This window comes from Aulonocara sp. 'chitande type north' Nkhata Bay, linkage group LG12 (genome assembly GCF_057382095.1).
Source record: "Aulonocara sp. 'chitande type north' Nkhata Bay isolate Kocher_YH1m ecotype deep benthic linkage group LG12, A_spYH_male_GT1.1, whole genome shotgun sequence".
NCBI lineage: Eukaryota > Metazoa > Chordata > Actinopteri > Cichliformes > Cichlidae > Aulonocara > Aulonocara sp. 'chitande type north' Nkhata Bay.
Window position 1 is genome coordinate 31,843,473 of NC_141355.1, and position 24,618 is coordinate 31,868,090.

Consider the following 24,618-nt stretch of genomic DNA (forward strand, 5'->3'; position numbering starts at 1 on the left):
TGGTTAGTTTTATGGCTGATTTACAAAAGTTGCGCTCATTTCTAAGGTGCAATTATTTCATAGGCACAGTCAGTTCAGGTCAGTATGAAGTGCAAAAAGCAAGGTATACTTTTTTCAGTGTTAAATTTTGACACAGTCAGCAGTTGTGTGCTGAAAACATGATTCAATTCAGTTTGTACCACTGATTTAAATATTCTCCTCTCTACATTTTGCACCTTGAAAATGAAATGGCTGTACTAAAAGGCACTAAAAAAGAAGAAAAAAAGTTTTTTACTCTAAAACACACATTTGTGCCACTGCAAAACATCTGGCCCCTAAAGTGTAACAGAAATTAAATCAGGGGTCTGTTACTAGTCTATTACTCTTTAACCTTTACATGCTCCTCCTTGGCACTATCATAAAGAATCGCAATATATCCTATCATACTTACACAGATAGTACACAGCTGTACTTATCACTTTCTGATGATCTAACCTCTGTTCACAAACTGATGCACTGATGACATTAACAGTTGGCTGTCTAGAGACGTTTTAAACATGGAAATCCTTGTCCCTGGTCCAAAAAGTCAGAGAGAGAAAATTTTTTCATATTTATCATCCCATACAGTCTCACTCTGTTTCTGTCTGGAACTTCTGCAGCATTTTGGACAGTGATCTCAGTTTTAATAATCACATCAATAAGGTCACCAGAACTGCTTTCTACCACAGATATAGTTAGAAAATCCTAATCACAAACTAACTGAGAAATTGGTCCAAGTGTTCAGCAAGTTGGACTACTGCTCTGTTTGCAGGATTATCCAAATTACTAGTAGGACAACTTCAGCTTGTCTAGAGTGCAGCGGCGAGTCCTGACATGAAAATTGGACCATATTATCCCAGTGCTAAAGTCACTTCACTGGATCCCAGCTGAATACAGAATTACATTTAAAATCCTTCTATTAGCTCATAAAGCTCTCAGTGGTTTGTATAGTACACATCTGACTTCCTCCAGTAAACTTCTAAATAGCTCAGTGTCTATTACTCAGTCGTTCTTCTCAGATTTTCAGTTGCAGATCTTTTAACTGTCTCCAGAGATAAATCTAAGTGTGCTGAGGGTGCTTACACGTATGGTCGTGTTCTCTGGATTAAGCTGTCTACAGACCTAAATTTAATCTAATCTGTGTTCAAAAACTTTTTGTTCTCACAGGCTTACAGTTAATAACTGTGTGCATGGATGTGCACTTTACTTCATTTTGTTTTCATCATAAACTTGCATAGGTGTTTTTATCTTCTGTGTAAAGCATATTGAGTTAAAGCAGGCCTATGATGAAATGTGCTATATAATTAAACCAGACATTGACTTTTGGTACTCAGAGTAAAGCTTTTTAGTTTTGTTAATTTAACAAAGTAGAAAATTTAAAGACGCAATTCTCTTTCATGAAATACTAAATAAATACACAACAATTTATTTTGGAGTTTCAAAGAAGTCCAAGCAAACTACAACAAAATATAACTAATAATGTGTTATCGTTCCAAGCAGATGTGCAAACCACTACACTACGGAGCCAGCGTCAGTAATAATGTGTATGTAGTGCAATTTTAAGCAACTTAAATTAAGTAGGGCCAAGCAACAACGTTAATCTGGGGTCCTCCTGGTATGTTTAGATAATGTTAAGTGTTTTATATTTACACATATATGCACAGAGTATAGAGTTATAGATATGTTTATGCGTCTTTCTAGCCTTCGGGGTCTCAATAAAAGATGGATTCATAGAGTTTATTATACTTTTTTAATTAACAGGAATACTCGTTAAACGGTTTACATTGTTTTATCAGAGGGTGTCGCTGTGGATCTCCTGACTGCACATGTAAACACCAGCTGTTTCACGCAGCTAGCTGCTCCGGCTTCATGCTGTCAAACAGGTTGCTTAGCCTGGTTAGCCATGCACACACTTTTGGGGTAGATTATTGTCTGTACACTCGTAAGATGGAGCTTGGCGACTTGTATGAGCTTATATGAAGATACGAAGATGTGACTTCAACTAGAGTGATGGACAAGGTATTTTATGAAAATGAATGCCACATTTGTTCTTTTCTTTTGCTAGCTAGTTAGCTAGAAAGCTAACGAATGTTAGTTTTTGCAGCTGAGCGTGAGCTAACTCTTAGCAAACTTTAACTGTTAGTTACACGAGTGAGATACTGCTAAGACAATGTGTGGTTTGAACACAATAATGAGGTAATAGTTCAGTTATACTGGAAGACATTTTCAACCCGGCGGTTACTATTGTGCAACATAAGCTGGATGTTTTGTAATCAAGTGGAGATGGATGCGTTTCGTTTTTAGTGCATTGTGAGTCCAAAACATCGATATAGCGGTTAGTCTTAAGCTAAATTTCTTTATGCAGATTCTACTCGAATTTGGAATTAATGGCGTGATTATCAAAGGTCAAACACCAACACGCTGTTTGGTGGCAGAAGAAAAAACTGTCATGTGCTTTGCTTTCCAGGACTTTGACCATAGATACCAGAGGGGGTCGAGGAAACCGCCTGCAGAGCCCCACACATCAGCATCAGCGCAACCTCTGATTCTACCAAACCCTTATACCTCCGATCAGTTTTCAAGAGGGTAGGAAGTTATCATTTTCAGGGGTATTTAATCATTTGGCTTTTCATCGGGTGCTCATGTTGTTACAATTTGTTAAGAAGCCAGTCAGGTCTGAGCCCAAAACCAGCAGGCAGAGGAGGAGATGCACCGAGGAGTCATGGCTACAGCAGCAGCCGCCCTGTTAGAGAGGCCAGTGATAACTTCCTACAGAGCAATAGGACCAAACAGGATCCCCAAGCTAAGGTTGGCTTTATTTTTATTTACAGAAACCTACATGTAAACAAACTTTATTCATGAAGTAAATTGTTATTTTCTAATCTTCACAGATGCCTCAAAACAAAAAGGACTCTCAAGGAAAATTCATGGGCAAAACCTCAGTGGACATGCAGAAAAAAGGTAAGTGGCGTACATGGTATTAACTTTTTTTGGGAATAATTTCTTGGTTCAGATGCTAGTTTTTGTATTGAATGTACAAACAAAATATTTTTAACATTGGAAATCATTTTGTGGTCAAGTGATTCCCAAATATCCCATGGGATTTGGTATCAAGCTTGCACGTATTACTGCCATATACAGGAGGGCAAAGCGACACGAATGATCGGCTAACTTGTGAGTTGCCCACACATTAAAGGCTTGGCTATTGCTTTAGTGCCTTGGGCATGTTTGTGCACCAACCTTGTTGCTTTCTCATGTTACTCAAACTCCAAGTAACAACCTATGCTGATGACCCAGCAGATATTATTGTGAAAGCTGCCTGTCTTACAGCTTCACGTGGATTTGGAATGTCTGTGGCCTTTAGCCCAAGTGCATAAACCTCTGGCAGCAGTTTGGCAATGTTAATATGGTGCCAAGAAAGCTAAAGGGGCACAGAGAGATTCTGAAAGAAACTTGGCCTACTTTAAAGGAGCTCTACAGCTGAAGCTGCAAGACCATTTAATGGTTTTTGTGTAACGGTATCTTGCAAGATCTAGATGCTGCAGATAAACTGTAACTGTCTGAAATGCAATTAAAGAATGAACTGACAACATTCAGTTGAGATGATGTAGAGCAAAGGTGTCAATACAGTGAGAATTGCAGTAATTCTTGATGAGATTCTTTAGCATATTATTGTCTTATAGATTTTGTTTGTTTGTTCAGTTTTGATGAACAGAATTGTAGTATGTTGGGCACAAAATGTTTAAAACCCGCTGCTTTATGTAAATATTTCTCCTTTAATATTTCATAATTCATTCCCAGGTTTTAAAGGTACAAGATCTGCCCCAACCTCTGCAGGGAAGCCAAAACCAGCACAGACAAATTCTGTCCCATTTGAAGTGAAGATGGCTGATTTTCCGGAATTGGGTGGTGTTTCAGTGGCCAAAGCAGCTCCTACTGTTCGGAAAGAGTGCTGGGATCCTCCATTCACAAGCTCCCAAACTCCAAAATTGGCATCTTCTTGGATGGTCAGCTCATGGGAATATCAAATGTTAAGCTATGTGACAGCTCTTGCACATTACAGAAAGCTATACTCATGATGTTGGTGCTGCTGTAATTTTTTGTTGCATAGTCTGGCAGCAGAGGATCTCCAACCCTACCTGGTCCCCAGGTGTGTGCCACTAATGCCAAGCCAGAAAGCCAAGTTATCCAAGCAGGTAGGCTCAGATTTACTCTAGTCTGTCTTTCAGCAATTTTAAGGCAGTTTTAAAAATATTTCACACGTTGATTATCTTTATTTGGTGTGTGTGCACAGTCCAACCGGTGGTGACGTCCTGGGCTAACATTGCCTCTCAGCCTCCGAAGAAACTTGATCCCAATGACAAGACAATCAGCTGTAACAGTATGCAGGTATGATGCATGTTTTAGATTCTCAACAGTTATACCAGATTCTTAGGCAATTGGCAAATCTTAACAATCCGTAAGTGAATTAATTATTTTCATGAGGTAAACCTACCATTTATTTTCTGGCTCTTATCTGGGCCCATGTTTTGATTTCAGCTGGAAACACAAGTCCCTTCGGGGATAGCATTCGGAAGGGCATCATGTTTTGCCAAATCGACACGGGATGCTCCTACGTCCCTTGTGACAAGAGAGCAGCCGAAATTAACTTCTTTAAATAAATTTTGAGTAAATATAAAAAAAAAGATTTAATTGGACACTTAAAAGTTAATTTGTGAGTATTATAGGTGTGAACACTTTTTTTTTTTTTTTTCATTATTCTACAAGAAAGGCGAAACAGCCTTCTCACTACCCCTGCTCTGCGTTACACTTTATATACTTACAAGATGGAAAGAAATCTGTAAGGCTGTTACTAAATATTACTAGATATATCTGAGTATTTGTGAGTTGTGTATGTATTCGTTTTGTTGTATTGGGACAATCGTGGCTCAAGAGTTGGGAGTTCGCCTTGTAATCGGTTGCCAGTTCGAGCCCCGGCTTGGACAGTCTCGGTCGTTGTGTCCTTGGCGAGACACTTCACCCGTTGCCTACTGGTGGTGGTCAGAGGGCCCGGTGGCGCCAGTGTCCGGCAGCCTCGCCTCTGTCAGTGCGCCCCAGGGTGGCTGTGGCTACAATGTAGCTTGCCATCACCAGTGTGTGAATGTGTGCGTGAAGGGGTGGATGACTGGATATGTAAAGCGCTTTGGGGTCCTTAGGGACTAGTAAAGCGCTATACAAATACAGGCCATTTACCATTTGTTGTCATGTTATGTTTTGTTTTGTTTTTAAATAGCTCACTCTTGGCTCTTGATGTCTCTCGCACAGCAGTAACCATCACACTTAATTTCACTTATGCACCATCCATTTAGTAGCTTTTGGTGTTTTTTGTAATTAACCTTTTTATTAGGTTTTCTTAAATGTAGGTAGATTTTTCACGCTAATTAAAAATATGTGGACAGTATTACTCTGCAACAGAGCTCCCACTGCTCTCCCGTTACACTCTGTATCCACACAGAGGCTGAGCACCATCACAGAAAAAGCAAGAAGCAACAAATGTTCTCTCGAAGCTTGCATTTTATTCATAAATGTAAATGAAATTACAGCATGCCAACTTGCAATAGTTATAAAATCTGACACAGCACACCTGCTGAAGTCCAAGGTAATTACAGTTTTTTAATACCATATCAGCTTGTACACCTGACATGCGTCACAGTCAAAGTAGAGATTATTATGCCTCGTTTCACTTTCCACATTTAGCAGCTCCATTTGCAGGTTTGCAATTTGTACCTCTTTTGCAATTAGCACAGAGGGACTCGTGTTCTAGCTCTGAATAAGGCACACCTCCCTCCATTATGTTCAGGAAGCAGCAGCACCCTGACATAGTTTGTGCACTGTGTGAGACACATATCGCTTATAACCGTCTAAGTCATTCTAGCACAGGCAGATATAGTTGCATATAGTATGCATATGATTATGTTGTCTAACCGCCCTCCAAAAGTCTTTTTCAACTTTGTTTGAACTTTCATTGTGGATTATCAGAAATCTATTGATCTAACAACAACAAACAATGCCATTCACAACAGCCATGGAAATCTCTAACATTATCTTTAGAGTGCAGTACTTAAAATTGTGTTCAAACTATGGCAACACTGGAGAGTTTCTGTGAAGAGCTGTTCTTTATTTACAAAGACATTGTAAACCAAACCAAAATAAGCAAGGCAACAGAGTAATGAGGCCAAAGAGACATTATTTGTGAACATCAAGCAAACATGTAATTATAGACACACAGACTATATATCGTGGTGTTTACATCCTTGATATAACAGAATTTATCAAATGGGTTGCTCAACATAACAAAAAGCTAAACTTTCACAGTAAGCCTTTATATTTTCATGGGGTGTTTGAGCTTTGTCATTTTTATATCTTATCAGATTGAGAGCATGGCTGCACAGGAGGAAGAGATAGCTCCAGGGAGGAAAAAGCGAAAGAAAAAAAAGAAGCCGAAAAGTAGCAGTGAGGGTGCAGGAGGTGACTCGTCAGAGCCGGTGATTTCTCAAGAGCCTCCAAAATTTGAGGTGAAGAAAATCTGAGTTGTGAATTTTTGTTCAACTCGTTCTGTTCCTAGGAGAAGGATTACTTCTGTTGTATGGTTTTCTTTGAAGGATGAAGAGGAGTTCCCAGACTTGACTCTTGCTTTGTCGAAGACTGAAAGGTTAATAACCAGCAGCAATACAAAACTATGCAATGAGGTACTCATCATTTCATCATATATATATTTAATATTAGTCTAAAATTACATTTTATAGTGTTTTTTTATGATAGTGATTTTTACATTCTTTTTAAGGAAAACCAAAGAGAAGGAAGTCAGCATCAATCTGCTGACCAGAACCAGGGAAAATCACCTGCAGCAAAGACACAACCCACTGAAACGGGAAAAAAAGGACAGGTTTGTGTCTTGTGTACATTAAAGTTAACCTTTAGAATTGGAAACAGGTTTGATTTTAATGTGCAGTTCTGTTCTTGTTTACCTGATTTCTAGAAAAGCGAGAAAGCCTCTGGGAAAAAGAGCAAGGTTCCTATGCAACTGGACATCGGAAACATGCTGGCCACCCTGGAAAAGAAGCAGCAGTCTCAGAAAGCCAAGCAGGACGCTAAGCCAGTTATTCTCACAGGTTGGCTTGATAGATATCACTTTATACTTTGTTTTGAAGAATAATGCTAATTTAAGTAGTTTCCTAACCCCGATCTTGGAGTGCATGCTATCATAACCTGATGAAAAATAAGTATTCCTGTATGTGTAGTTGGTGGAGGACTACCTGTTGTTCAGAAGCAAACATCTGCCCAGAAGAAGCCTCTGTGGCAGCAGGATAAAATTGCACACAATCCCCTCGATTCAACTAGTCCTTTGGTAAAGAAAGGCAAGCAAAGAGAGGTGCCCAAAGCAAAGAAACCAACTCCTCTGAAGAAGGCAAAGTTCATTTATTTACTATGCAATAAAGACAAATATAATCAATTTTATGAGAATTCATTTCAGCTGTGTAGCTCTGTTTATAGACTTGAACTCATGTTTTGGTTCCTCAGGTCATTTTGAAGGAGAGAGAGGAGAGGAAGCAGAGGCGTTTACTGGAGGAGAGAGGACTGCTGCCTGAAAGCGAGTATAAACTTGCGAGTAACTGTACAGAAAAAGAGCAGTGTGATGCAAACGCCACAGGTCAGAGCATGCAGTGAAATTATTGCTGCCAGTATGCTTTGTTCTGAGCTGTTGGAAACGAATGATTGCAGCTAATATTTTTAATTTTGTGCTTTTCAAACCATAGATGAGGTTGGCTCTCCTGCAGAGGGATTTGATGAATTAAATGACACATGTCAGATCGTGGGAGAAGCTGAAGAGACGGACAAAAATGAGACCATACAGCAACAAATCCCCTCACCTCAGTCATACCCAGCACCTAAAATCCACAGCAGAAAATTCAGAGAGTAAGACTGCCAAAGCTGCACGCTTCACTGCATGACCAGTCACAAGTTGATGTTGGTTGCTTGCACCCTGAGTATATCGCGTTTCCATTTTCATTTGCATTTCAGTTATTGCAGCCAGATGCTGAGCAAAGATGTGGATGAGTGCGTGATGTTGCTGCTAAAGGAGCTGGTTCGGTTCCAGGACCGCCTGTACCAGAAGGACCCCATGAAGGCCCGCATGAAGAGGCGGCTCGTGATGGGCCTTAGGGAGGTCCACAAGCACCTCAAACTCAGGAAGATCAAGTGTGTCATTATCTCACCTAACTGTGAACGCATCCAGTCCAAAGGTACTATAAGACCTGATAGTTGGCTTTCAGTTTGGAAACTAGGAATTCTGAACGTTTTCTTTAAATTTGGGCCAGTCCAACTTTCATGTTCTTTGTGTTGTTACTTTAAAATTCAAGTCTAGGCTATGATCAGCAGGAGTTATATGTATGCATCCCAATTCTTTATGGTCACTTAATATTTTTAAACATGTCCATTACAGTTTCAGAACTTCATTATCTCCTTTTTTTCCTAGTTTTATGCTATTGCTTTTAAAAAGCACACTATTCCCTGTTGGCATTTCAGAAATGTTTTTTGGTCTTAAAAATTACAAATTAGAGAGAAGACAAAATGGAGAGAATACAATTTGTTGTTTTCTGATTTATCAAGCAACATGGAAAAGCGAGAATTGTCATATAGTCTTTCATAAATGTGATCCTGGGAGAGCTGTGACGTACAAGGAATGCTTACAAGTGCATGAAAAGGGCAAAAATATCACCTTTCACAGGCGGCCTGGATGAGGCTCTCCACACAATCATTGATACATGTCGTGAGCAGGGTGTGCCGTTCATATTTGCACTCTCTAGAAAAGCTTTGGGACGCTGTGTCAACAAGGCCGTGCCTGTCACCCTGGTCGGCATCTTCAACTATGATGGTGCACAGGTCAGGGTTATTGTTATGCAAATGTACGCACAATTATTGTTTTAAGATGACATTAATAGGTAATTTCAAATGAGCTGAAAACTTTCGTACCTACAGGATTATTATCACAAGATGATCGAGCTGTCTTCTGAGGCCAGGACAGCCTATGAAGGGATGGTGTCAAGCCTGGAGCAGAGAGACCAGGAAGAGGCAGAGCTTGAAACAAACACTGAGGAACCTGTGCCTGACCCGGATGTAACGGAGCCAGAGGAACCACAATACAGTAAGTAACTGTAACATTGGATAGCGATGATATTGCTCTGTCTAGTAAAAAACAAAGTGTCTCTAACAGTAATCGTGAAACAGTAAAAAATAATTACATATTGTCTCCCTTTCTCAGTAAAAATCTGGAAGAAAATGTTGGAGGAGGAGTATAACCACACATTAATGGACTTTGAGGTGGAGCTGCGGTCCATGCACTTGGACAATGAATGTACTGAAAACACTGATGATGAAGAGAGCTAACAGTTGTGAAGCCTTTTGTGCCTGAAAAATGGATCCCCTTATTTCTCATCGTACTGGCAGAAAAAGAGCCTTCCAAGGCTACAGTGCTGCAGGTGTTTCTCAAACTGCGGCTCGCAGCTTTCCAGGACTTTGTCAGTATCATGTTAGTGCTTATTCCAGTTATGATTTCTTCTTAGTAGGGCTGAACTTGAAGAGATCCCACAATCTGAATGATCAGCAGCTTCATGACAGTGTGTGGAGGTTGTTAAGGGGATGTATGATAATTTAACACTGCATTTTTTTTCTTTATAATAAACTTCAGTTCAAACGATTTTGACATTTTAGTGTCATTTTACATAAAGAAATGACATTTTGACATAGTGACATTCCTTGACTCCAGTAAAATTTGAAGGTTTTGAATAAAGAGTTGTGTATCATCCTTTGTAAACATGTGGAGTAAGTTCAAGATTGCATATTAAAGGAATTAATGGTTTAAATTTACCTTTTATTTTGCCATGACACTGAAGTTACACATTAATTTAAGAACAATGATAAACCAATGTTTATGTTCTTCAATGTTCTCATTCATGTTATATAACATATGCTGCATACCAGTCTCTATAGCATACTGTCTGTACACAAGAAATCAACATAAAGCAGTGTATATTAGAATATATATACACAATAAACATAATACCTGTGATTTGTTTAGAGTGCACTTTTGTGACTTTCACACTGCTTAGAATTGGTATTTAGCATATGTAGCACAACCCTCAGTAGGGTTTAAATAAATTTGATTTTATTACTGAAGAATCCACTTGGATGAAAGATGAAACAACCTGCTTAGACTTTCACTCATGTTAATAAGTTTGTTTTTTACATTTTCAAAATTTTACCCACAAATACAAATCTTTTCTACACATTTGGTTCAGTTTTTGGCAGGTTCACACAGGGTAATAAACTTAAACCATGCAATATTTCACAGGGGCAAAAAAACTAAAATCCATTAAACTGCGCTTTATTTTTTAAAAGTAGAAACCAAGCTTGGATTTTAATATCTGAATGACTGATATTACATGGTTTTGCATTTAAGTCATTACATTTACATTTTGATTCAAGCCAGGGAGAAATAGATATAAAATAGATTTCATAACAGACATTTTGCAAGGTAACAGTGTCATGTGACATGTGTGTGTTGTGTCAAATTGTCTGTGCATAGTCTTAAGTTTAAGATGTTTAGTCTCATTCATTTAATTTGTGTATTGTTTGTGTAGATTTGTTTAAACCTGAAAAAGTTGTAAGAAATCACATTTGTCAGTTTACGACATTTGTTATAATTGAATTATACAGATAATAAATATTTAGTAAGCTCCAAAAGTGCTGATAAGTATGTATTGCCACACTGTTGAGGTGTTGTTGTTTTTTTGTCTTTTGTTTTTTTTAAAATGGTATATATTTTTTTGACAAATACTTAACTATAGAAAAGATACTGTCCCAAGAACAATGGAATTACATTTTGTGATCAGTTTGAAGTCCATTAATTTTAAATTTCAATTTTGAGTGTCATTTGTGTAATCACAACTTAATAAGTGAATCTTTAATGCACAAGAGTAGAGGCTTGAGTACATTTGGCTGAGACACCCCCAATATTATAGAGAACAGCAAGTCTACAACCTTCAGTTGTCTTCTCAAATAAACAAAAATATTTGTTCAATCAGCATTTATCAATAAATGCTAAACAGAAGTAAGAATCGCTGCCGCTCCAACAGTATTGATCAGGTTGTAATGAAACATGCACACGGTGATCACCTAATGGGTTTTTATCCAAATTGTTAAATGGCCTGCATTTGTATAGCGCTTTTCTAGTCCTTAAGGACCCCAAAGCGCTTTACACTACATTCAGTCATTCCCCCATTCACACACACATTCACACACTGGCGATAGCAAGCTACATTGTAGCCACAGCTGCCCTGGGGCGCACTGACAGAGGCGAGGCTGCCGGACACTGGCGCCACCGGGCCCTCTGACCACCACCAGTAGGCAAACATGGGGTTAGTATCTTGCCCAAGGATATTTGGCATGCAGCCAGGGATCGAACCACCGACCTTCTGATTAATGGCTGACCTGCTCTGCCACCTGAGCTACAGCCACCCCAAGGTCACATTTGTCATTTTACAGGCAATAACCTGTGACTGGTGATGGATTGTGAGCTGGATGAGCCGATACATCTTTGACATTCAGGTTTTGGTATATAAAAATTTATTTAAATTAAAAAAAAAAAAAAAAGATATATCTATATCTATATATCTCACCTTTTTTGAGGTGAATGTAAGCTAGTTCATACATGAACCAGTTCTGAAAAAAAATGAAATGTATGGTAGCCAAATGCTCCTTTAGACCATAGAGAGTATTTAAGATTCAGGCAGAGAAGAAAAATGAACAAACAATGATTTTTCCATATTTTATTATGTCATCTCTGTTAACCCATTTGAACTCTGCTCCCTCTGATCTCGCTCTCTCTCCCCATCTCTCTAATTGAGTGTTTAAAACAAACAAACACACACAACAAAAGTTTCTTTTAAATTCCACATGTAATTAGCTTGTTTACATGCGTAATGCATAAGTATTACCTATCTGGAAGTCCTTGTATTATGTTACAAGATGCATTTTAAAAATCTAATTATAAATTTACATCAGTAAAACAAATCTATTCTTTAAGTCTGAAGCTTTTTTAATGATACCATATCTTGTAAAATAATCACTTGATTAGACTAGGCACAGGTTCATATGCAGATTTGCTTGTCAGTTACAGCACAGTATGCCACCACTTTAAAAAAATAAATAAAAATGTGCCAATAATATTGCGTTGTAATGACTTTAGAAACCTGGATATGCTCTTTGTGTACATTCTTGATAATGAAACAGACCACAATTTACCTTCCAGAGGCAAAAAAAAACAAAACAAAAACAAAAAATGAAAACAGTAACTGTAAAGCCATCAAGCAACAGTCTCTTTGCCAACAAGCCTTAAATGATTAAACTTGGGTTACTTTACTTAGCTATACCACAAATTAAACATTCTACTAATAATGTTTTGAAAGCTTGACATGGCTAATGTAATATAAGAGTTGACTTAAAAGCAATTCAGTCATGCTGTACTCGGACACATCATGCTTTGAGCTAAAAGCAGGGATTTGATGTTTAGCTGGTATAGTCTCGATCTATTTCAGCATAACTTTGGCAATACTAATTTCTACTAAACACAAATTACACCTGAGGTTTTTGCAGGTATTAATTGGTAAACCACAGTATTAGCCAAATCTGGTTGAAAAGAATCCATTCACTGGATGTTACTCAAAACAAAAAGTCAGCCCCCAGATAACTCGAGATGAAACAGAGCACTATCATTCTCATGGATGTTTGGACAAAATGCGCAAATCCAATGAGCACATGTCAAACTGTTCTACTGAATAAGGACAAACTTTTACCTGCTGTTGGTGCAAGTATAATTTATACTCAGTAGCCCAAGTACCCCTGGACCAGAGATGGTATATTTTATGGTTTTTACGAATGTCTGTACCAACCGTACATCCAACGAGAACAGCAAAAATATAGACTATTCACAGCTTTGATTCAACAGTAAGTAATGATGAATGTCTGCTGTCACCTTATAATAGCATTTTTATATGATAAAAAGTTTTAGATTACAGCTGGTGGAGGGACAGTATCTACATATTCACAACCAACTAGTTGTGGGCACACTCCCATTTCACTGTGCCCAGTCATATGAAGATTTTTTGGCTTCTGATTGACCCAGTCTATGTAGCCTTTAGCCTTAAAAGAAGCGTTAACTGACTCACTGTGTTTCTCCAGGAAAACCACGTTGTCACTATTCACTTCTTTCACCATGCTGTAGTTATCAGGCACACTGCCTTCTTGTCCCTGTGTGTCCAGAGTATGGGGAATATTTTCTTTCTTCATGATTAAAATATTGTCACCATTTACCTCGTTCACTCTGCTGTAGTCTGCTTCCTGCATGTGCTCATGTCTCGGAATATCCACATAACCACAGATTCCAAACGGTTGGAAGATCTTCTCAGTGACACCTTTTAGCTGATTTGCCTTCTCATCATTTAAAACGTTTGCACTTGAGCATTTAGTAAGAAGCTGCGACGACTCTGTCTTATCTGAACTCTCCTCTGAGGAAGACTCGCTGTCTTTTGGAAAGTGATCCACTTCACTTGTCTCCTTAGATTGGACTTCTGAGTCTAATGCCATGGCAAGTGGCAGAATGAATATTTTCTTTTTCTCCAATGGCAAATACGAGGTTTCTTTATCAGACACGATCAGGTAATCCTCTTTCTGGTCCTTCCAGGGTATCATAACAGGAAATCTCTGGTTGAGAAGCATGGCATTAATGACATCTTCAGATTGGCCGCTCTGCAAAGGTTAATAGAGTATATTATTATCAGCACCAAAACAATGGGGCTTTTTTTGTGTGTGCATATTCTAGAAGCAGAATGGAGAGGCAATCACCTTGAGAAGTTGAACATCAACTCCTCTTATCTTTGGACTAGGGACAGGGGGCAGAATATACTTCTTCACACTGAGAAAGAAAACAGTCATGAGTCAAGTCTTCACATCTTGTCTTCATGTAAAATAGAGTGATTTAGACTTTATATCAGATACATACGTTTTTCTCTTCAGGATCAAGATAATCATTGCCGCAAGCAATGGAATTAGACAGAGGCTGAAAACCAGTATCCAAAAGGAATTGTCCTTGCGAGAAACTGAATTTTGTTTAAAAAAAAAAAAAAAAAAAAAAAAAAAAAAAAAAAAAAAAAAAAAAGGCACATTTTTATTAATCTTTAACTGTTAGCACTTGCCAATATGTTGTAAAGAAGGCGTAAAGGGCTTTCGGGACTTACAGTTAGGGACTTTGACAAAGGTAGTGTTGCTCCACTCACTCCAGCTATTGTCTATTGCACAGCGCACTTCAACCATGTACACCACCCCAAGATCAATGCTGTAAATGGTGAAATGTGTTTGTGTTTCTGACGCGTAATTCTAGAAAGAAAGAGGAAAAGAAATCACAAAACATTTGACTTCTACTACTGTTAAGATCACCTTTGGACTAAATGAGAGTTAAAAATACATTTGTTTACTTTGAAATAAAACAATTTAACCATAAAATTTATGGTTAAACTGCAGTATACTGATTTACTGATTAATCGTGTGTGACAGGTTATACCACAACTTTATTCTTCACATGACAGTAAAAGGTTGTTTAATGATTTCCTATTTGGGCTGGTGCAGTTCATTCCAGAGCCTGATTTCATGCTTGACTTGCCAACATGGATTCATCATCTGACAGAGGAGATAATCGCTACTAGCCAAGACTGCTAAAAGTTAGACCTAAAATTAATTTTGTGATTGCATTAATTTTCAAAATGTAACATTTTGAGGTTTCAACTCATAATGGGTAACATGTTAAGCTTTCACTGTGTGGCTTTCTGTTTTTTTGGATAGAAAATCTAAATGGTAATAATAATAATACTTAATTTACTTTAAACTTGGAGTTTAATTTGATTTCACATTTAATTCTAAAATGTTATGTCGGTTTGATTTGTATATTTGTTAAAAGGTTTGCATAAAATTAATGTTGGTCAAACTTAGAAGTGACTTCTAAGAAGAAGTAACTTTTAGACTTGATTGGCATTCAGATCCACAGATTTTTGAAAGTTATTTACAATTTTCACATACAATCAATACAAACAGGAAGCGTGCGCTGTGTCAGTTTGAAGGTTTTATATACAGAGACATTTAAAAAAAAAAAAAAAAAAAAAAAAATCTAGTCCTTTCCAGGTTTTAAAACTGGGTAAACACAACCTCAGATACAGCAGCAGGTGACATATTACACCATGTCACTATTTATTCAACAAAAACTAAGCCAAAAGGCAGAGGCAGTGTGTGAAAAACACAAGGTCGTGCATAACTTGAAGCAATCATTTTCCGTATGACTTTATCAGGCTCTCACCTCATTGTGGACGAACTTTGGCCCACTCCTCTTTATTGCATTGCTTAAGTTCACTGAGTTTTGCGGTCATTCATTTATGCATGGCTCTCTTTTAAGGTACCGCCACGGCATTTCAGTCAGGTTGAGGTCTGAACGTTGACTGGGCCATTGCAATACCTTAATTTTTTTCGTTTGAAGTTATTTTGTAGTAGATTTGCCACTGTGCTTGGGATAACTAGACCTCATCAATTGACTAAATGAAGTTTCACGGAAAAATATAAAAATATTGATAAATCATGTATCTTAAAAAACAAAAAAAGAAAAGTAACATTTAGAAGCCCCCCTGAAAATGCATACAAACAAATCACAGCTTGGCTGCCTTAGGAAAACAAATACAAATCTTTAAAATTAATACTACTACTATAACAACAACAACAACAACAACCACCACCTCCTCTACTGATAATACCAATAATAACTATTATTGTCATTTCGGAAACTTGTTTCCTTATATATGGTGGGGGAGGGTTAGCATGTAGATAGTATCCAAATAGCACGAAGAGTCTACAAAACTGTTTGTTCTGAACAATTATAATTTACTAACATACACACAGTGGTGAGAACAAAATAGGTTGGCACATGTTTCATTCATCCAATGGTAATTTTCCATGGGGACTCATTTTTGGCACAGTGTAAGAACGTTTCCATGCAATATTAGAGAAGCTCTGTCAGCCACTCACCTTCCATATTTTGCTCTTGTCTGGTTTGACTCTCAGTTGATTCTTCAGAGTGACCCATCCTGACTTTGTGTCTATGTTAGACGGTGTATGCCATTGGATGGTGAGGTGTGGGCTGTCCTCTATGTTGACCACCACTGTAACATTTTCAGGTGCAAAGGGCTTCACTGTTCATCAATAGAGAGAAACAGAGACTGTGATGCTGTTTATCAGGTACAAACTTAGTTCAGTATATTTGCATGCCAACATTTGGTATTTGGCACTAAAAGCAAAATGAAATTAAGTTTTATGAGAAGAGCATTAACTTTAGTTTGTTTACATATTGAAATTTTGAACTAGGCTGAAAAAAGTGATTGTATTTTTTTTGTCATTTTGCCTTTATCCAATAACACCAGCGTAGATACAGATGGGCATGTTGGAGTGAGGAGTGACTTTACACAAGGTTCTTGGTGTCCAAGAGTTAACCCACAGTTTGTGCGTTTACTGTCAAGCTATCAGGTAGGGCTGTTAAAGTGAGGCAAAAATCATAATCGTAAATATTTTGGTCTCTAGCAAGCTCATTTAACAAAATTACTTCCTGACTTCATCTCAGCCTATCCATAACATCCTCTTCTGTTCATTTATTGCTTTTTAAGCTGTACTATTATAATTTATTGTTACAATGAACTCTCTGAAAAGCCTTCAACATGGCCAGAATGCAGCAGCCCAGGTTTTAGTCTGACCTGCGACCCATTGCTGCACCCCCACCCACTCACCCTTTCCTGTCTTCACTACTCCACTATCCAATAATAGAATAGGAGCCAGAGCCTTCAGCTTCCAGGCCCCTCTTCTGGAACCAGCTCCCAGTGTGAATCTCTACTTTTAACATTAGGATTAAAACTTTCCTTTTTGATAAAGCATATAGTTAGGGCTGGATCAGGCGACACAGAATGCTCCCAATAGGTCTATTCGGCTAGAAGGTTTCCCATGAGGTTTCTTCTTCACTCACTTCTTTTATACAAAACCCTGCATTTAATCGTTAGTTATTAATGTCTTGTTCTCTTCCACAACATGTCTTTTGTCCATTCTCCCTCCTAACCAGTTGCAGCAGATTGCTGCCCCTCCCTGAGCCTGGCTCAGCTGGAGGTTTCTTCCTGTTAAAAGTGAGTTTTTTTATTCCCACTATCACCACCTGCTTGCTCATAAGAGGTTGTCTGATTGTTGGGGGCCATCTCTGTATTATTATAGGGTCTTTACCTTACAATGTAAAGTGCCTTGAGTTAATTGTTGTTGTGATTTTGAGCCATGTAAATGAAACTGAATTGAACTGAATGAACTGATTTAGAAAAAAACAAAACAAAAAAAACAAACAAAAAAAAACCACTCTAGTGCATAAAATGTAATCATAATTTAGCAAATGAAGAGTCCGATACTCTATATTTTCTTGTGCTACTCAACAGAAACCCTACACCCATGATTTGTTTGCAGGCAAACATGTGAAACAACCAACCAGCAGACTAGCATTGCCTCCCCTATGGCCACACCTCTACTTTGGTTTGCAGCTGCCCTATTCAGAAACCAGCATGTTGATCTGTGCTTAGTCTCATGCATGGGTGCTTGTAAAGTGTGTTTTCTGAGGCCAAAAACCCTCCACAACTAATGCAGTGAAATTACTGTTTGCTTACAGGACAGGACGCAGATACCGCTCTGCCTGTATAACCCCAACAAAAGGTGTGAAATTTGATGCTGGAGTATACAGAAGTTTTGCTGTGCACAAACCAGTTCCACCTCATTCTGTTCAGGTTTTTATTTGCGGCTCATGTATGTCACTCAGTACTTTTCCATTCCTCACCAGCCTCAAGAAGGCAGTCTGGGCAATAAAACTGTGCCAATCATTAGCTCAGTCCGTACAGATTTTTGTGTTACTCCTGTTCTGACACAAATATGTTTTGATCTGAGCAGATTATTATTATTAACATTTTAAAAGTTTTTCATTCTGAATGAGAAAGTTTGAAGTGACCCTTAATCATTACCAGAAAATCCTAATTATATCAACAAGCTTCAGTGTTGTAAAATAATAACCTGTGTAGCTAAAGAAAGGTCAGCGTGATTTATAGTTTAGTGCACAGTACAGTGATAGGCCAAAAGCAATCATAGTTTAAATGATCATTACAACCCATCCATCCATTCGCTTCCGCGTATCCTTTTCAGGGTCGCGGGTGGCGCTGGAGCCTATCCCAGCTGTCATAGGGCGAGAGGCAGGGTACACCCTGGACAGGTCGCCAGTCTGTCGCAGGGCCAACACACAGGGACAGACAACCACTTGCACTCTCATTCACTCGCACATTCACACCTAGTGGCAATTTGGATTATCCAATTAACCTATCCCCACAAGCTGCATGTCTTTGGGCGGTGGGAGGAAGCCGGAGTACCGGAGGTAACCCATGCAAACACGGGGAGAACATGCAAACTCCACACAGAAAGACCCCGGCCTGATGGTGGAATTGAACTCAGGACCTTCTTGCTGTGCAGCAACAGTGCTAACCACCGTGCCACCATTACAACCCAGAAAATAAAATAAAAAATAAACTTTGAGGATATTTTTAGTACAAGAATGCTTTACAGAAATGATATATGCTCATATTTCTATTTTTAATGGTTTCTGTTTATCACAAAACAATCAAAAATCATGTTTGATTTATATATTTCATGTAAATTATTTAAAACTAGAAAAACTTACCAATGTTCATCAAGTCAAAAGTAAGGGGGTCTGAAGAAGTATTCCCCAGGGCATTGGAGGCCTCCACAATCACAGTGTACTCGACCCAGATAGAGGTCTTGCTAAAGAAACAGGAGTTACTTCCAGCTTTGTGGTAGTCCGGACACTGGCGCATATTCTCCTGACTGCACATGAACAAAATACATGTCATCACCGATCACTGCAATGTGACTTCAGTTGCATCTCCTAAGAAATGAATAATTGGATTTTCTGATGAGTCTGTAAGCATGTACAGTCATTTCTATTGCACCTTACTATCATATTCTATGGGCTTAAGCATTAAGTGTATCTCACATACTCAAGTTTGCCCAGTTTGGAATCAATCAATTAACCCAATATGCGTGTTAAGTGATTGATGATTCAAAATTAGCAAAGAAAAAAAAAAACACTTAAAAATATCATATAATATCCTTATTATTTATAGTAAAGACAACTACTGGAAACCTAAATGATAATATGAGCTGGTTAGCATGTTATTATATTATATTCTTCGCTGGGATGACTAATGATTTAGAATGTCACCAAGTCAGGGCTTCACAAACACACAAACATCTTCGAGATCCATCCTCTCAGGACCATGACTCAGTTTTGTGGCATTTCATCTGTGAAGATTCTTGAAATGCTAGTGCTAGGATTTAGCTAGAGAAATGTGGGTCATTTGGGTGAGCCACGTCTACGTTGGTGTACTTGCACATCCACAAAGATTTGTGCTCAGCTCACAAGGGTGTGAAAAGAGACCCAGTAGTTTCCCCACATTTACTTATCTAGCACCACGTACAACTAAACAACACCTTTACTATTTCTCAACGCGGGTGATAAAGAATTTGAAACTTCATGGAGTATCTGGTAGCGTGGGGTGAAGATAAATACACTATGCCGTACTTAAAACTCCAGTTTGATTCCAGCGGAGGACCCACAATCTCTATTGTGTAAAATAACAAGAAAACAGACTTGGTAGGTTAAACTAACCCTTCTGTCTTATAGTAGAGGTGATGCACAGTGGGCAGCCCTCCATCAGAGCCTGGGGTCCACCAGCAGAAAAAAGTCTCCTTGTCGGGGGACCTGCAGCCAAGTTTGTCTGGTTTTTCTGGTGGAGACATGCCTGGCAACACACGTGACAAAGAGACATCAGCTTCCAATAAACAATATGATAAAAAAAAACTTGGCACAGTTATTTAAAGGACAGCATTCACTTATCTCAGGTAAGTGAACGTTCTCTCTTACCTTTGATAACTTATCTTAGTTTCACTCATCCACCCAGAGTTTATTCATTTAAGCTGTGCTCACAGCAACTCAACCTGTGACCATTTGAAATGGCATTTTCTATAATGTTTATTTAGACATAAAACTCCACAGTGATTGGTGGAAAAATTTGTCAAAAATAGTTTAATAGGTTTCTTGATACTTAAGTGACAAAGCTAGGGAGGCAAGGTGGGGACAGTCAGTATATAGGACAAAGGTATTGAATGTGAAGGTTCCAGAGAGGAGGAAAAGAAGAAGACCACAGAGAAGATTAATGGATATAGTCATTGACATGCATGTGGTTGGTGTGACAGAGGAGGATGTTAGGGAACGGGTGAAATGGAGGCAGACCCATAAAAGGAGCAACTAAAAGAATAATATTAAGAAAAAACAATAATAAAATCTGTATATGACTGGGTCATTCTCATGTTCAAGCACAGGGCATAGTGGTCTGGAATCTCAGTAAACTCCGTCATCATTAGACTGAAAAAGCACAAGATTGTTTCTATAAATGTAGGACAGATTGATAGATGTGGGTTGAGACTGAGAAAATGAAAGAGAAGACAAATAAAATCAGAGCTGTTAGCCAACAGGAGCACAGTAGGTGGACATCCTGGGAGGCTGTTATCGAAGGGCTGTTATGAGAACACATATGGTGGATGCCCCAAGCAAGGCTGTGCATCATTATCAAGGCTATGTAGGAGGCCTAGAGGAGAGCTACCACCTTGCAGCACGTTTTCTAGAAGGAAGCAGTAACATAGGCCTGATATGAGGGTCCTGTATAACCTAACTGAAAGCAATAAGGCTGGAAGTAAACAGAGAGCATGATAACAGAGTGCCTGATCCTGTTTGTCAGGCAAAGAGGTGGGGCTCAGATTTGCAGTTGGAGGTGTTGGCAACTACTGTGGCTTGAAAGGAAATAGAACATGAGCTCAATACAAAATCAAAATTACCACAACAGAAAACCACAACCTCACTATACCACAACATATCTACCACTACCATGCCTGCTCTGTGGGAAAAGGGAAAATTACTGAGGACTGCCAGATGTGGGCTCATGAACAGAGTGTGGGGTGTTGGAATTGCGATGACAGACTCCATGCTGATAAATGCTCTCAAATATCTGGTGGAGGAGGCACAACAAGGGAGCTTCTGGCTCAAAAGAAAGGATAAAGTGAGGGTAAAACTCCTACTGCTCGAGAGCAGGAGCCCAGAAATGTCCAGCTGCTAGACGTAACATGGCTACGGAAAGTAGGCAGAATTGAAACCACTAATATCAAACATAACTTCATTTCATTTTATTCGTGGACTTTAATGTTTGCAAAGATTCACAGTTAATCTTCAGACTGATTTAATGTAGAGACACAGTTATTAGTCTGTACATTAAATCTTGCTTGGATTCAGTGTTTTCAAACTGAGATTTTAACCATTGCTGCTTTTTGTTAGATTACAAATAACAGAATAACACACCAGAGAAAACTTATTTAAGTAAAAAAAAAAAAGAAAAAAGAAAAAAAAAGGTGTTTCGTTTTAATTTTTAAATGTAATTATTCAGGATAATGAGCACCGAATATCCTTTTACAAAAAAAAAAAAAATCCAAAACTATCTGCATTTTATAGTCTGTAGGCCACTAGCACTAAAGGCCCAGTTTTGGACCATGATGTAGTCGTTTACTCTGTACACCAGCACAGTGGATTTTAGTCAAGCTGTGATTGAAGTGCAGACTTTCAGCTTTAATTCAAAGGGTTTAACAAAAGAATCACATTGAGGTTTGGGTGTTACAGCCACTTTTATGTATGTCACCAATTTTCAGAGGTTCAAAAATAATTTGATAATTTGCCCAGTGATGGATGTTTCTTTATCAATCCTCTCAGCATGACGTCAAAAGAGATGTAGGAGCAATACTTCTGTTAAACCCCATGCATTAACACTAAAACGTCTATACTTCAGCTGAAATGTCGTCTAACCGTAAGTAAATATTCTGAGCGAATCGAGCCTCAGTGATTTAACTTACTGTTGCATTCTGCAGCTAATGCCAGCAGCAGGAGCAGCAATGGCAGCCTGAGATGCTTCACCATCCTGGCACAAGCCATCACACTCTGTGACAGGGAAGTGACATCACAAGCAAGTGGCAATGGTGTGATACGAGCTTGAGGCAGAATGTCTTGTTGTTACCTGAAACAAGCAGATATGGTGGGAAAACAGCAAACACAACCAATAATACCAGTTTTTCATTTACATATACGGGTCAGTAACAATTTTCATATGGTTATCAAACGTTAAAATGAACTGTTAATAATTGGCTGGCAATATCATCAGCTGTAATCAAGGACTTCAAACATTATATGAGTGTTTTAGTAAATAAATAAACTGAAAGTGTGATGTTAGATTCATTTTGCTCATTTCAAAAGCAAAGTGGATTTGCCAGAAATTGCCAGACAAAACGTGAAAAAGAGTTTGAAACATGCCGTTTGGTGTTAAGCAAATTTTACATTGTCTAAAAAAAAATGCTGGAGATGAATACGTTAATATGTGTGTAGGGGATTTTAAAAAAGTCATCTAATTCACAAACACGCACTTTGGACTGTTTATGCACTTCCTTATTCCTGAGAGATACTTGGATAAAGATTACACACAGAAACAAAGTACGCACAATTATGTTGGAAATGCTTGATGAATAACTGCACGTCACTGCAAACTGCTGCACGGCTTTTCTACATGGACTGGAAATTTACTGAAGCTCAGCTCAGTGGGAACTCAGACACCAAAGTAGTTTTCTGCCACCTTAACATGCTTGATGCAATCAGTCACCACAGGAAGTGTAGGAAACCGTCTTTTACTGGTTACCAACCTGTAATGTACAGAATATCGCAAAGGGGCCACACCTTTTCCCTTTTTGTAATTTGTGTTGTTTTGCTCAGCACAAACAGAGACAACAAGCTCCTTTTTTCCCTGCTGTGACACCCATTCTGACAAGTTTTAACAGGATCGCTCAGTGGAGCAAGTCTTGGATCGGGCTTATGTCTCAATTACATGCCAAAATTAAAACCCAAAGCTAAATACTCTATTTGGCAATCAGAATAAACATTTGGTCTGGGAGTAAACCTATCCTATCTTGAATCTAGTATAACGTATATATTTTAATATTCTTCTAATGAAGTACATATAATATTCTACATGTTTAAAGATAAGTGAAAAAAAATTGCATTATTATGCTGTATTTAAAGTGCAAAAATATAAGAATGTTTGGCAAGACGCATGCTGAAAAACTGTTACTAGGGTAACACACAACAGCATAGATGTTCAGTCAACACTCTGTATAAATATAGGCCTAATAATTTGTACCTAAGGATATAAACTGTACTATATGTATAATATTTATTATGTGTACTAATACTGATTAACTAATTGCTTCCTTTTATTACTATCAGATTTTTTGTGTTAAAGCGGAAGAAATAACTTTTTTTTTAAAAACCCACATTAAATTCAGAAAAAAAAAATCATGTGGATTTACGCGCTTTATACTCTCAGCTACTCAGTGATAGGAAGCCTGATTAATACCCTGCATTGCATTACATAGCACATTTAGGTTTTCATTTTCTGTAGACCAACCTGCGAGCACACAACACGCACAGAATCCATTACCAAAGAATTACATGCAGCCCTATCAGGTGTGATATTTACCAGGAAGCCGCGGGGGGGAAAAAACACACACAAATAAGTACAACTAAAGGTTAGTAGAGGGTTAATAGACGCGCTCTGGCGTTCACTCACCACTTTATGATCTTGGCAGCTATGTTTATCATCGATATTTATCGGACGTTGACGGGTACAGAACAAAAAAGGTAGCCTTCTTCAGTCATGACACAAAGCCAAACGAGCTCCAGACGAGCTCCGCACACCTGGCAACCAATGCGCCTAACACCCCAGGTATGACCACAAATAAGGAAGAGAGGTGTCTCGTTAGTAGTCGGGGGAGGGGCTTATTGTCGTCACGACATACCCACCTGAGTACGAGCGAGAGAGTAAACACAGCGAGATGTCTCACTTCACTTAATTCCCTGAAAGTGCCAGCAGTAATGGTAACTGGCTGGTTAGTAACAGGTTTAAAGGGCAGTCTTCATACCTTCATGATGTTTTATTGGTATTTTAGCAAATTTAGCTACATTTTTTTAATGTTCCTATAATGGTTAATCCACCAGTATGCACACGCATATCAAAGCTACTCCAAAATATTTTAATGCTTTGATTATTTTGTTATCCACGAGTTTATATTTACAGTTAAAAAAAAAGGCAGAAAAAATTGTAAAACACATTATTTTTGCATTTTGGTGTAAAAACGTGAATTCAGTTTGTTACTTGCCTAATAAAAACAAAACCATTTAAAAATTTTAAACAGGTCTTTGGCAGATTTCTAAAAATATTCACGTTTTCTTGTTTT

At 38.3% G+C, this 24,618-nt stretch overlaps 2 protein-coding genes across 4 annotated transcripts; one reads left to right on the top strand and one right to left on the bottom strand.

Moving 5' to 3' along the window:
• Positions 1-1,727: 1,727 nt before the first annotated feature.
• Positions 1,728-11,084, top strand: LOC147317789 (selenocysteine insertion sequence-binding protein 2-like). Of its 3 annotated transcripts, none has more exons than XM_086315113.1 (18): positions 1,734-2,037; positions 2,486-2,604; positions 2,685-2,826; positions 2,910-2,979; positions 3,820-4,025; positions 4,130-4,214; positions 4,313-4,407; positions 6,429-6,572; positions 6,660-6,746; positions 6,842-6,943; positions 7,037-7,169; positions 7,299-7,465; positions 7,579-7,708; positions 7,815-7,974; positions 8,080-8,300; positions 8,786-8,940; positions 9,037-9,202; positions 9,320-11,084. In XM_086315113.1, exons 1-18 carry the CDS (start codon positions 2,029-2,031, stop codon positions 9,442-9,444), a joined length of 2,316 nt encoding a protein of 771 aa, XP_086171239.1. In that variant the 5' UTR covers positions 1,734-2,028; the 3' UTR covers positions 9,445-11,084. The 3 variants fall into 3 exon arrangements, with proteins under 3 accessions (XP_086171240.1, XP_086171239.1, XP_086171238.1); XM_086315112.1 differs by having other exon boundaries at positions 1,735-2,037; positions 2,682-2,826; XM_086315114.1 differs by lacking the exon at positions 9,320-11,084 and having other exon boundaries at positions 1,728-2,037; positions 2,682-2,826; positions 8,865-8,940; positions 9,037-9,196.
• On the bottom strand, positions 7,827-24,109 carry LOC147317790 (prolactin receptor-like). Its single transcript, XM_086315115.1, has 9 exons — positions 23,952-24,109; positions 22,192-22,352; positions 19,904-20,036; positions 18,896-19,059; positions 16,180-16,343; positions 14,352-14,490; positions 14,117-14,213; positions 13,960-14,029; positions 7,827-13,863 (listed from the first exon to the last, which is right to left on the bottom strand). The coding sequence occupies exons 2-9, from the start codon at positions 22,268-22,270 to the stop codon at positions 13,123-13,125; spliced, it is 1,587 nt and encodes a 528-aa protein (XP_086171241.1). The 5' UTR covers positions 22,271-22,352; positions 23,952-24,109; the 3' UTR covers positions 7,827-13,122.
• Positions 24,110-24,618: the final 509 nt, after the last annotated feature.

Coding starts and splice junctions, on each gene's coding strand:
- LOC147317789 (XM_086315112.1), top strand. Junction 2,605..2,681: donor TCCGATCAGTTTTCAAGAGG/GTAGGAAGTTAT, acceptor CAATTTGTTAAG/AAGCCAGTCAGGTCTGAGCC. Junction 7,170..7,298: donor TAAGCCAGTTATTCTCACAG/GTTGGCTTGATA, acceptor CTGTATGTGTAG/TTGGTGGAGGACTACCTGTT.
- LOC147317790 (XM_086315115.1), bottom strand. CDS start 22,270: ATGGCTTGTGCCAGGATGGTGAAGCATCTCAGGCTGCCATTGCTGCTC. Junction 19,060..19,903: donor CTCTACTATAAGACAGAAGG/GTTAGTTTAACC, acceptor GTTCATGTGCAG/TCAGGAGAATATGCGCCAGT. Junction 14,491..16,179: donor ACAAGAGCAAAATATGGAAG/GTGAGTGGCTGA, acceptor CTTTCTTTCTAG/AATTACGCGTCAGAAACACA.